General features: G+C 41.1%; 1 protein-coding gene across 1 annotated transcript in view; it reads right to left on the bottom strand.

Annotated features, from left to right (window-relative positions):
* The window catches only part of CMYA5 (cardiomyopathy associated 5), a 49159-nt gene that overhangs the window by 28979 nt on the left and 7875 nt on the right, over positions 1 to 12305 (bottom strand). The window contains exons 2-3 of the mRNA XM_026865980.1: positions 4849 to 11441; positions 107 to 4791 (exon numbers count right to left, since the gene is read on the bottom strand). Coding sequence (XP_026721781.1) covers positions 107 to 4791; positions 4849 to 11441 — 11278 coding nt within the window. The remainder of the gene's footprint in view (positions 1 to 106; positions 4792 to 4848; positions 11442 to 12305) is intronic.

Below are 12305 nucleotides of genomic sequence, written 5' to 3'. Positions count from 1 at the left end.
ACTGTGACTTAGACTCTGGAGTGCTCTCTGAAACCTCTCCCTTGACAAAACATGTCTGGAGAAATTACCCTCCGTAGCTCCTTCCCTAACCCAAATTAATTCTTACCTTCATCTTGGTTGCAGCATCATCTAGTGTTGTGACTTCATGGTCTTTATGTTCTCCAAAAAGCTTGTCAATAGCAGATATTGGGCGTTTGCAGTGGTAACAATATGTGTCTGCTGGCACTTTCTTCAGTTCTCTTTGTGGGCTCTCAACTTGAGGAATGTTTGTTGCCGATTTTTCAGGATACATCAGCACAAAGCCTGAATCTTCAAGCTCAACAGGCATTCTTTGCTCTGTCTCACTAACAAATTCATAACTATCACCAGCATGCTCAGAAGAGTCTCTGTCTTCAAATAATAGCTCCTCATGTGTTAATTGAGATGATATTTCATCTTGCAAAAGTTCTTCTTGTGTAATCACATCGTAGTCCATTGATTCAGCAAGATCTTCATAAACATCAGGGTTCTTCTCTTTTTGCCAGTCTGGCTTCTCTATTTGCTGAATGCTAGGGATACAGGGAAGATTTTCCTGAGTATACAGAACATCTTCACTGTCTTCAACAGGAGTCCTGACATATGGGATGTACTTTTCCATTTGAGGAACTGCTGTTGCATCATGCTGTTCTTCCTGCTTACTACCAGCTTCTTGATATGCAGCTCCCCGATAATCCACTAATTGACTTGATTGCTCTGGCAACTCCTCAGTTGTTTCTACAGGTACATTTTCTTCTTCTCTTTGTTCAGTGGCATCAGTTCTCGTACCTGAAAGAATTACTCTGCTTCCAAAAGGAATAGCATGCGTTGGTTTACAAATTGTTGCTTGAATGTCACTGTCAATCTGGGCTTTCTCACTCTTCACAACACTCCTTTCTGGCAGAACCTCAGTCCTGACACACTGGACATCACCAGACCCCTGCTTGTGTTTGTCCTCTGAACTCTGAACTGAAATTCCTCCACTAAAAGACTCATCCTCTGGTATCTGATCCTTTTGAGGCCTTATGGCCTTACTTGGAATTTCATCTTTAAGAATGTATTTTTCAAAATATATTCCTGTTCCATCATCTGTGTCTGAATTTCTACTAGGGAAAGATGCATTAGAATTACCACTTTCCTCATCAGAGGGTGTCTCATCCTTTGTCTTTTCTCCTACTGCTTCTGCGTAGAGGTCCTTGTACAGAAACGACAGAGCAGGTGGCTCCTCTAGGAGCTCTGGATTAACTGCAGCAACAGTGGTAGGGAACAACAGAGATCGTTCCAGCACGCCTTCTTCCGAATCAAAGAGCGGGGTCCCTGGTGATTTCCGTTCATCTTCTACATTTGTAACCTTTTTACTGCTAATATCAATTGATTTCTGCAGATGTAAAGGTTTTGGAGCATCTGCATAGGACTGCATTTTGTTTTCTCCTTTCGCAGTACCATAAAAGACTTCATCCAGATCCTCAAGTAATGAAAAATCCTCTTCCAAAGTATCTACCTCAGTGCTTTCTTTAAAAGACACGGCTTCTTCCACAGGTTCATTGGGATCTTCTGTCACATTAAACAATGAACTTGGTCTTTCAAAATGTGGCTTAATTGGGGTTTTGTCATCAATTAATGTATATTTTTCGAAATAATCCATATCGGCCATACCATTACTAGGATCCAAAACTGCACTATTATTGTTTTCCGGTAACACAGGATTTTTTTCTTGTGTTCCTCCAGTTTCCTCAACATGATCATTTTTGACCAAATATTTTAGTTCATGGCTTGCAGGCTTTCCCAACACCGAGCCTTCTGAAATTTCTGTGGCTGTCCCAGAAGCTAGGGGTCTATGGCCATCATCAGCTAATTTTCTTTTAAATGAAGGGTTTGTTTCCAAGTATTCCAGTTTATCTGGCATGTGTTCACTTTCTTCTTGATCAACAGAAGAAATATGTGTAGGAGCATGAATATTGAGTATCTCATAACCTTCTGATATTATATTAAAAAGATCTTTTTGTTCAGTAGTCTCTGGAGCATGCTGACTGTCTTCTACAGTGCTCACATGTTCCATTTCTTCCTCTTCTCCTCTCAGGTAATGTTCAGGCACTTTAGACACTTTGTCCACCTCTGGATGTTGCATTACTTCAATTTTTGCAGTTTCACACTCTGAAGCTTTGTTTGGACCTGGGTTATCTCCTACCAGAGATGGTAAATCATACCTTTGCATTCTGTGACTAGTATCTGAGGACCTTCTGTGGGAAACTTTGCTTGACATTGAATCAGAAACTGTAAACGTATGTACTTTATTCTTTGTAGTGCCATGAACTGTAAGTTCTGTGCAACATTCAGCTGGGAATTGTTTTGATTCAAAATGAGAAGCTTTATCTGGAGAAACCTGAATTCCTTGCCTGTCTACTTCTGCAGCTCTTATTGGACTGATTGAATGAGTTTTCACCTCTTCTGCCAGCCAGCTAGCTAGCCCCAAAGATGGAATATCTGGATTCTGCTTTTCATCAGAACTAGAGCTAGTAGACTTCATCTCTCCTGAAGAAAGGCTGCCCCATTCACCAGAATAATGCTGAGGTTTTTGTAGCACCGTTTCATTGAGAAGATCCGATGAAGCAGCTCCCAGATGCTCTAAGGATGTATGCTTCTGGTCTGCAAAATATTGATGCATTTCACGTCTATCCTGTCCTTCAGTATAAATGCCTGAAACTATGTCAGATTGCTTCCCAGGCATGCCTACTACATCAGATAAAGATGATGGCATATTTTGTTTCTCTTCATTGTTAGTGAAAGCCACTGATACTAATTTTTCAGGTAATGTATAAAAAGGAACAAATGAATCTGATGACCCTGCTTGCTGGTCTGCTACAGCAGTCACTTCTGACTCTGTGGTCACCGACCTTGGCACTGCCTGAACATTAGGTTGCATTTCTTGCTTATCCTGCTCAGTAGTGAATTTGGGGGTACTTCTTAACTGCTCTGATGGCAAATAGTTTGTGTCCAACAAATGATCTGGAGATTCTTGCTCATCTTGGTCTTGTGTGTGCGTTAGAGGCGTACCTTCTGACTGCACTGTCTTCAAACTTGTTGTTTTAGGTGAACAGAGTTGAACTTTTTGCAATTCCTTTTCATCATATGGTGGAATTACATGTTTGCACTTGGGTTGTGTAGACTTGGGAATAAGTGGCTGCATGTTTTGCTTTTCTTGTTCAGCAAGGGACTGTGTGGGAAACAAATACTCTGAGGCTGGTTTTGAATAAGGTGGAATTTCTTGCTGATATGTTTCATCAACTGAATAAAACCGAACTGATGGTTCAGACTCCAGTTTTGAAGGTAAAGTTAAATAATCTTCATTTTCTAGAGATTCTGCTTTATCTGTAGAATATGATAAATTTAATTGTTCAGATTCTAATTGCGTAGCTGTGTGGAAGTAATGTGGAGCCTGTTCTCTCTCTGTTTCAGGCAAAATTATGTGTTCAGCCTCTGACTGTGCAGCCACAGGCAAATGTAGATGATTTTTTTTATCCTCTGCTTCTTTTCTTGCAAAGAAGAAACCTGACTCAGGTTGGGCAGCTTCTGACTGCTCTGTTTTACAGTGGGTGTAAGATAAATCTAAGTGCTTGGGGGACAGATCTCCAGTTACAGGTGAGGACTTCGTACTTCCTTCTGGTTTTGCTTCAGAGACAGAATGTGAAACACCCAAAGCTACAGACACTGTTGGTTCAGGGAGAGATGAATACAGTTGCATTTTTTGTATCTCTACTTCCTCAGTGGAAGAGGATAAATGTGGTTGTTCAGTTTCCAACTGAGCAGTTAGAGATGAAGTAGGCCCACTGTCTTGCTCCTCTGAATGCCCTGCTCTCAGTGGGGCTGTTTCATGCTTTTGTCCTTTGTCAGTAGGACTTACTAAATCTGATTGTTCAAAGTCCAGTTGTGAAGTTCCCAGCTCCTTGGTTCTGTCAAACATACGTGATACAGATGGTGTTTCTGGTTGCTCTGTTTCAACAACAGAGTACTGCAAATTACTGCATTTCCGTTCACATTGGGCCCCATCCTTCCACTCCATTTCACCTGTGAAATATGATGTCTCTGGATGCTCCAGCTGGGCAGTCTGTGATTGCTCTGCTTTGGTATAGGAGTACAATAAATCTGGTCGTTTAATTCCATGAGTCTCTGCTTTGCCAAGAGAATATGACAAATCTGGACATTTTGATTTTAGTCGTTCTGATTGCAAATGTTCTGTTCTTCCTGTGGAATATGAAAAATCAGAAGGCACAAACTCTGCTTGTGCAGTTTCCTGGTTTTCTGTTTTGGGAAGTGAGTGTGATAAACCTGGTTGCACTGGGTCTAATTGTGAAGCTGGTTTCTGTTTTTCTTCACCAAGGGAGGGCAAAAAGCCAGGGTAGGCCATTCCCTTTTCTTCTAGTTTGCTGAAGGACTCCAAAAGCTCTGGCTGTTGCAGTATTTCTTGGGCTGGTTGTGAGCGGTCTGATTTGCCAGATGGATATAATAAATTAATTTCTTCTACCTTCAGTTGTTCAATTTCATGGTGCTCTTGTCGACCAATAGAATATGACAAATCTGGATAGTCTGATTTTTGATGGGGAGCTTCCTCTTCTGTTTCTCTAACAGGGTAAGACTGCTGCAGATGTCGCAACTCTGGCAATACCATTTCTTGTTCTCTTTTACCAGAAGAATGCAACAAACCTGCATGTTTCAGTTCACATTGCACAGTTTGCATTTCATCCGTATTACCAAGGGCATATGTTAAATCTTGTTGCTCTAAGTCCATTTGTCTTGCTTCTTGTGACAGTGTTTTGCAAATGGAATATGATAAACTGGGAAGTTCCTGCTCTGGATGTGTCATTCGTTGCTCTGTTTTTCCAGTAGGATGAGGTGTTACAAGCTGCTCTGATTTCCATTGTGTAGCTGGTGGCTGCTCTAATTTGTCGCTGGAATATGACATATCTGGACACTCAACCTCTGTTTGTGCTGTTCCTCGTTGTTCTGTTTTGCTAGTGAAATGGAGCAAGTCTTGATTCTCCGCTTCCCCTTGAACAGTTTGTGGTTGCTCTGTCTTCCCAGGGTAAGATGATAAATCTGTTTGTCCTAATCCAGGTCGCAAAGTTTCTTGGCGCTGTGTTTTATCAGTAGAATATGATAAATCTGAATGCTCCAACTCTTGTTTCACCATTTCTTGCTGATCTTTTTTCCCAGAGGAATAAAAGTCCGGGAATTCCCCTTCCAGTGGGGCCCTATTTAGTTGCTCTGCTGTGCCATGAGAACTTGAAAACATTGGCTGTTCCAATTTCAGTTGTACTCTTTCCTCTGGGTATAATGTATAGCTTCCCCTCTCCTGTTTGACCTCCAGTCGTGCACTTCGCTTTTCTTCACTAACAGGAGATAACAAATCAGGGTGCCGTACTTTGCCCAGGGCATCCGAGATGTCTGGATGTTCAGACTCCAGTGGGGCAGCCCATGATGGCTTTGTTTTGACAGAAGAATGGAACAAGTCATGTTCTTTCAACTCTGGATGTCTTGTACAAGGTTCTCCTGTGCCAACAGAGAATGACAAATCTGCATATTCTGATTTTGCTTGGGATTTTTGCAGTCCTGTTTTCCCCATAGAGCACTGGAGCTCAGGGTGTTCTGCCTGCATTTCTACACCTTCCCACTGCTCTTCTTTCCTGAGAGATGATGAAAAATTACCTCGCTGTTCTTGTTCTGGTTGAAACTTTTCTTGCTGCTGTACTGTGCTGGCAGAATGCAACAAATCTGGATACTCCAAATCCTCTTCAGCAATTTGAGATTGCTGTATTTCACCAATTGAACATGATAAATCCATTATTTCTACCTCTGGTTGTATGATTTTATGGTGTTCTAATCTGCCAGCAGATAAATCTGAACAGTTTGATTTTGCATGTGCAGTTTCTTGTTCTGCTTCACTAACAGAATAAGATAACTGCAAATGCCCCAATTCTGGCTGTGCTTTCTCACCTTGTGCGGGTTTTTTGAAAGAATGCAAGCAGTCTGGCTTCTCTTGCTCTGTCTTGCCAGGCCAAGATGATAGATCTGGTTTTCCTAACACCGGTTGTGTAGCTTCTTGTGTTTGTGTTTTATCAATAGAATATGATAAATCATGATGCTTTGGCTCTGGTTTTGCCATTTTTCTTTGCTCTGTTTTGCCACTATTAGATGGAGCTGCTAGTTTCTCTTTCGCAGCTTGTGGATGCTCTTCTCTGCTGACAGACTGTCCCTCATCAGGGCATCCCACGGCTGTGTGCTCCATCCCTCGCTGCCCCACTTTGTTGGGAGGGGATGCCAAGTCTGCATGGCTCAGCTCCAGCTGAGAAGGTGGGAGTTCCTCTGTTTTGTCATGAATGTACAATGCATCTGTCTGTTCCAACCCCAGCTGGGTCATTTTCTGCACTTTGTTTAGGGAACATGCTAGACCAGAGTGTTCAGGTTTCAGCTGTGCAGTTTGCAATCCTCCTGCTTTTAAAACAGAATAAGACAAGTCAGGATGTCCCTGCCCTGCTTCTGCCATTTCTTCTGCTACTTCTCCTGTATCCACAGAATGGGCCAAATGGGGAATTTCCACTTCTGGCCAAACTCTCTTCTGTTCTGCTTTTCCTAAGAAATAAGTTTGCTCTGTTTCTTGTTGTACTCTTTGCTGAACCTCTGCGTTGTCCAGATGATATGTCGCATCAGGGTTCTCTGCCTCTTGTGGGGCCATTTCATCATCTGGCCTGTCAATGGAAAATGACAAATCTGGTTGGTCCAAGTCCTCCTGGGCATGTTTTAATTGCTCTGTTTTACCAGGAAAGTGTGATAACTTTTCTTGCTCTAGCTGTAGTTTTGTGGTTTGCTGCTGCTTTTCTCTGCCAGTAGAAATTTTTCTGTGTTTCTGATCCAACAGTACTACTTCTTGTTGTTTTGTCTCATCAGTGGAATGTGACCAGTCAGGATGCTTCATTTCCCATGTTGCAATTTCTGACTCATTTGCTTTGCCAGGGGAATATGTCAAATCTGGATGTTCTGTTTGTGCAGTTGCTGGGGAAGCTCTTTTTCTGGCCACTTTAGGCAATTCTTGTTGTTTAGGTTCAAACTCTTGAGCAGCTTGCTCTTTGGCTTTACCAAAGGAAAGTGATAAATCTGGATATTTTGAATCCAGTTGTGAAGTTTCTTGCTTGTTTCTATTGCCATAAAAACACGACAGATTTGGGTATTTAGATTCCACTTCCATACTTTCATCTTGTGCTGCTTCACCAAGGCTTCCTTGTGAATCCAAATGTTCTGATTGTTGTTGTGTTTCTCCCATGGTGTATGAGAGCTCTGGATGTCCTGAATCCTGCTCTATGATGTTGTCTGGTTTTGCTTCACCACTGTTGCCTGAAAAATCTGGACATTCCATCACCAGTGGTGAAGTTTCTTGTTGCTTCAAACAAAATGGTAAGGTTGGATGTTTCAACTTCTTCTGTTGTTCAGCTTCATGAATGAAATATGACAGATCTGGATACTCTGAACTTATTTCCATTTCCAGTGGATCTTCTTTTCCACTGGAAGATGGCAAAGATGTTTGTTCTAGTTCTGGATGTACTATTTCTGGTTTCTCTGTTTTGCCAGTAAAATATGAAAAAAATGGTTGCTCTGATTTGTGTTGTGTAATTTCCTCCTGCGTTTCTGTACTTACATAAAACGTCTGTTCTGGGTATGTCGTCTCTGCTTGTATTTCTTCTTCCATTTGTTCACGTAAAGAATATGGCACAGACGGATGCACTATTTCTGGCTGAGCTATTTCTTGCTGCGCCAAATTAATTTGGTCTATGACCTGCAGCTGTTCTTTCCCCCAGGTTTCTGACAAATCTGAATATTCCATTTCCATAACTTTTTGTTGGACTGTTTTCTGCTGTTCCAGCTCTCTTCGTACTATATCTTGTTCTTCCATTCTGCCAGAGGAATATGATATATCTGGCAGGGCCACATCCAGTGGTGGTGTTTCCTGTTGCTGACTACCAGCAGTGGAACAGAAGGAAAGCAACTCCTCCTGCTCCATTTGTACCATTTTCCAGGGCTTTGTTCTGTCAGTCGACTGTGAAGATCCTAAAGATTCTGATTCCACTCCCTTTTGCATTACTTCTCTAGTGGCAAATGAGAAGTCCCTATTTTCTGAAACTAGTTGTACATTTGCACGTTGCTCTGCTTCACTAATAAAATATGATGACTCTGAAACTTCCAAATCTCTTTGTACAATTTCTTGTGCTGTTTCTCCCTGGGAATATGGTGAATCTCCTTGTTCCGGCTTTGGTTGCAATGTTTCCTGTTCTGTTTTGCCAGTGGAGTATGAAGTCTCCAGCTGTTCTGCCCTCAGCTGTGAGGTTTTATGCTGCTGTTCTTTTTCAGTAGAATATGACAAAACTGCATGGTCTGACTGCGGTTGAGAAGTTTCTCCTTGCATTCCCTTGGCACAGGAACACGGCTTACCTCCAGGCTGGGAATCCTGCTGTACAGGATGCAGCTGTTCTCCTTTGTCACCAAAATATGGTGTAAGAGAATTGTCCAAATCTGCCTGTGCCAATTCTTGTTGGTTTGTTTTATTCATGGGATATGGTAAACCTGAACATGCTGTTTCCAAGTACCCTGCTTGCTGTGTCTCAGCTCCTCTGGTGGAATCAAATATATCTGGATGTACCAACTGGAGTTTTGTAGTGCTTTCTTTTTCTGCTTCTTTCATCAAATATGGTAAATCTGAAGGCACCAGCACAAGCTGTGCTGTTTCTTCTTGCTCTGCTTCTTCAGGGGAATAAGACTCTGGTTGTTCCAGTTCAAAAGGAACAGATTTTTGGTTTTCTGTTTTTTCCCTGGAAGATAAAAACTCCTGATGTTCTATTTCCAGCTGTGTGCTTTCTAATTCCTCCCCTTCTTCCCTGGATAAAGAAAAGTCTGGATGACCTATCTCCTGCTGTGTACTTTCAGATTCCTCCATTTCTTCTCTGGAATATGAGAAATCTGGATGTTCTGCCTCCAGCTGTGCACTTTCAGATTCCTCCATTTCTTCCCTGGAAAAAGAAAAGTCTGGATGCTCCATCTCCATCTGTGTACTCTCTGATTCTTCTGTTTCTTTCTTTGAGAAAAATTCTGGATGCTCTGTCTCCAATTGTGCATTCTCCATTTCCTCCATGGAATATAAATGCCTTGTATCCAGTTGGGCACGTCCTAATTCTTCTGTTTCTCCCTTGGAATATGAGAAATAGAGATGCTCCATCTCCAGCTGTGCTTTCTCTGATTCCACTGTTTCTTTAACAGCAAAAAGTAGTTCTGGATCTTCTGTCTCCGGTTTTGCGCTCTCCGATTCCTCTCTTTCTTCCCTGGAATATGAGAAATCTGGATGCTCTCTCTCTAGCTGTGCACTTTCAGATTCCTCCATTTCTTCCCTGGAAAAAGAAAAGTCTGGATGCTCCATCTCCATTTGTGTTCTCTCTGATTCCCCAATTTCTTTGCTGGAATATGAGAAATCTGATTGCTCCATCTCCATTTGTGCACTCTCTGCTTGTTTGTTTTTTTCAATGGAAGAATCAGGGTGATACAAATCTACTGCTTTATTTATAGCTGAAGTTCTCTGAGTTTCTTCTGTTTCTGTATGAACAGGATATGCAATGCTGAAATATTTAGAATCTATCTTTTCAGGAATAGGTGAATTTAGTTTAACTCCTTGCTCCTCTGTTTCCTGAAGGGAGGAGGAAAAGTCTTGTTCAGACTTTGTTTGCTTCTCTAAGTGAACAGTTTGGGTTTCCAGTGGTGGTGTCTTTTGACCCTCCCTTTTTTCAGCAGAATACAATAGACATGAAGGCTCAGTTTCTGACAGTGCAGTTATTGACGAGTGACACTCAGTTTCTTGCTTCTCTGTTTCATCTACAGAATGTGGTAAAAGCACGTGCTCAGACTCAGATTGTGCACTTTCTGATGACTTAAGAATAATATCTTCCTGTCTTATTTCAGATAGAGTGGAATATTTGGATTCAGCTGATGGAGCACTAGGTAAGGAAGACTGAATTGTTGACTTCTGTGCTTTCCCCTCAGGATGCTCAGACATGGATGTTGTAGGCAAAATAGGCTGAGCACTTTGTCTGTCTAATTCATTAACAAAATCTCCTGAAACAGACTGTGGTGCAGAAGCAGGCTGAATTTCCTGCTCCTTTGGTTCCTCCAGATGATCTGATGCTGTCATCAGGGAGTTGTCTGGTTTCTTGTTTGCATTTTCAGCTGAGGGAAGTGGCACTTGTTTCTCTGATTTATCATCAGACTCTAATGAAATGGACACTGTTTGCTCTGTTATTGATGCTTTGGATGCAGGTGAATAACTCTGTTCCTTCGTGGCTTCTTCAGGAGGCCAGGATTTCAGTGAATGTCCCAATACCTCATCTGGAGTCTCTGAAAGTGATTGTCTGTCTTTTCCTTCTTCATGTTGAAGAGTTGTTTCTGCACCAAAGCTTAAAAATCTGCTATGTTTATCTTTCATTTTAATGGGTTTAGTATTTTCAGATGAAACATCATCTTTACTAGCAAGCCATTTTTCAAAGGGTGTTGTTGGTGAAGAATAACTTTGATCTGCATGTGCTGTGGGTTGTTGCCTTTGCTCCCTTCTTCTCTCCGATGGTGTTTCAAGATATCTACTTCTTGCTCTCTGGTAAGGTTTTGGATGTGTTGCTTCTGAAAGTGAACTGAACTTCTGCAGTCTTTCTTTTACTGATGTATCAAGGAACTGTTCAGAATCCCCTGAAACTGAGCTACTTCTCTGGATACTGGTTTTCTCCAGTGTTTCAGGGGCTGGCCCCATCCTGCCAAAAATTGAGTTGAACAGCTGGATTCTGGCTTGTACTGGTCCTCCAAGGATCGGTCCTACTTTCCTCAGTCTGCTCTCTCTAAATATTGATCTTATCGGAGCACGTTTTACTGGCTCTTCTGTGATGTTCTCTAGATCTTCTTTGTCATCCAACATTTCCTCATCTGTGTCTTGTGCTTCCACCTGCTCAACATTCAACACGGAGGCTTGCACATCTCCTAGAACAGTTCTTGTTTCTTGCCTCTGCATTCCAGAAGAGTCACGTTTCTTATTGCTCTGGCGTCCCTTCAGGCTTGTAGCTATTGGCACCCTATTTGAAGCTTTGCACTTCCTTTTCCGAACAATCTTACCTTCATCCATAATAAAGATTACTTTTCCTGGAGGAGAACCTACTGGTGAACTTTCCATACTGTAAAGATCAGAAGTTGTACTAGTTTCTGAGGCCCAGGGAGTAGAACATCTACTCGAGCTGGTTTCCCAGGTTATCCCACTGTCTTCACTTTGAACAGTTACCATAGAAAAGGAAGGGTTAGTCATGATGTACTGCAGCTTGGGTTTCACATCTTCACTTTGGATAAGATCTTTTAAACTAAAACCAAAAAGAACAAAAGAAAATAAAAGCTGTAAAAACACACAACATTAAATTATTGCACTAAAACCTAAATTTTTGCATTAAAGCAAAAATACTTTTCAAAGTCATAAAACTACTGCATGTGCATAAATTTTGAAACACAAGCATAAACAAAGTCATATTTCATTTGACAAATGTATTGTAGACAAATTTTTGTTAAGCTTCATGTTGCAAGGTTAGTTCAATGAAGGGGAGGTGTTTAAATGCTCTTGACAATGCAGGAAAACCAGTCTTTGATCTGACCTTCTTTTGCCGGTGTGAGATTGAGCTGATTCTGGAACTATTCGCCAGTGCGTGGTTATCTCACAGCATAATTTAAACCTTACATTAAACACTTAGAAGATACTGTCAGTATTTTAATAGCACCCACACTTGCTTTGCTCAAGTATAAATGATTATACAATGCTCAAAGGAGTAGAGAATCTATCGCTAGTTTGTAACTGTCTTCTCATATGTTTCTTCCTCTAAGCACTTCACATATTTAAGAAAGTAATTTAGAATACATTCAACAATAAAAATATACAAAGTACTCCCCAAATAAAAAAAAAACAAAAACAAAACAATGTTCTATAAAGCTAACTTTAAACCTTATGGTATGTAATCAGTGCACTGTCATATGATGCAACCAAATATCTCAGTTAAAAGAAAAAGGCTGGAGAAATATTTTCTGGGAAGCTTTGGGGATAAAAAAAGTCTTAGGAATAAGAGTTTAAAGAACAGCAAAAGCAATTGAAAGATATAAAAATAAAGTTTTTAAGGTTGCAGTATTTGTTAAAAAAATACATAAAAGGTAATCAGAACCTAAATATTTCTTGAGCAGAC

The sequence above is a fragment of the Athene cunicularia genome, assembly GCF_003259725.1.
Source record: "Athene cunicularia isolate RWA chromosome Z unlocalized genomic scaffold, athCun1 chrZ_part1, whole genome shotgun sequence".
NCBI classification, from domain to species: Eukaryota; Metazoa; Chordata; class Aves; order Strigiformes; family Strigidae; genus Athene; species Athene cunicularia.
The sequence above is the reverse complement of the archived record's forward strand: the minus strand, read 5'-3'. Positions and strand labels throughout refer to the sequence as shown.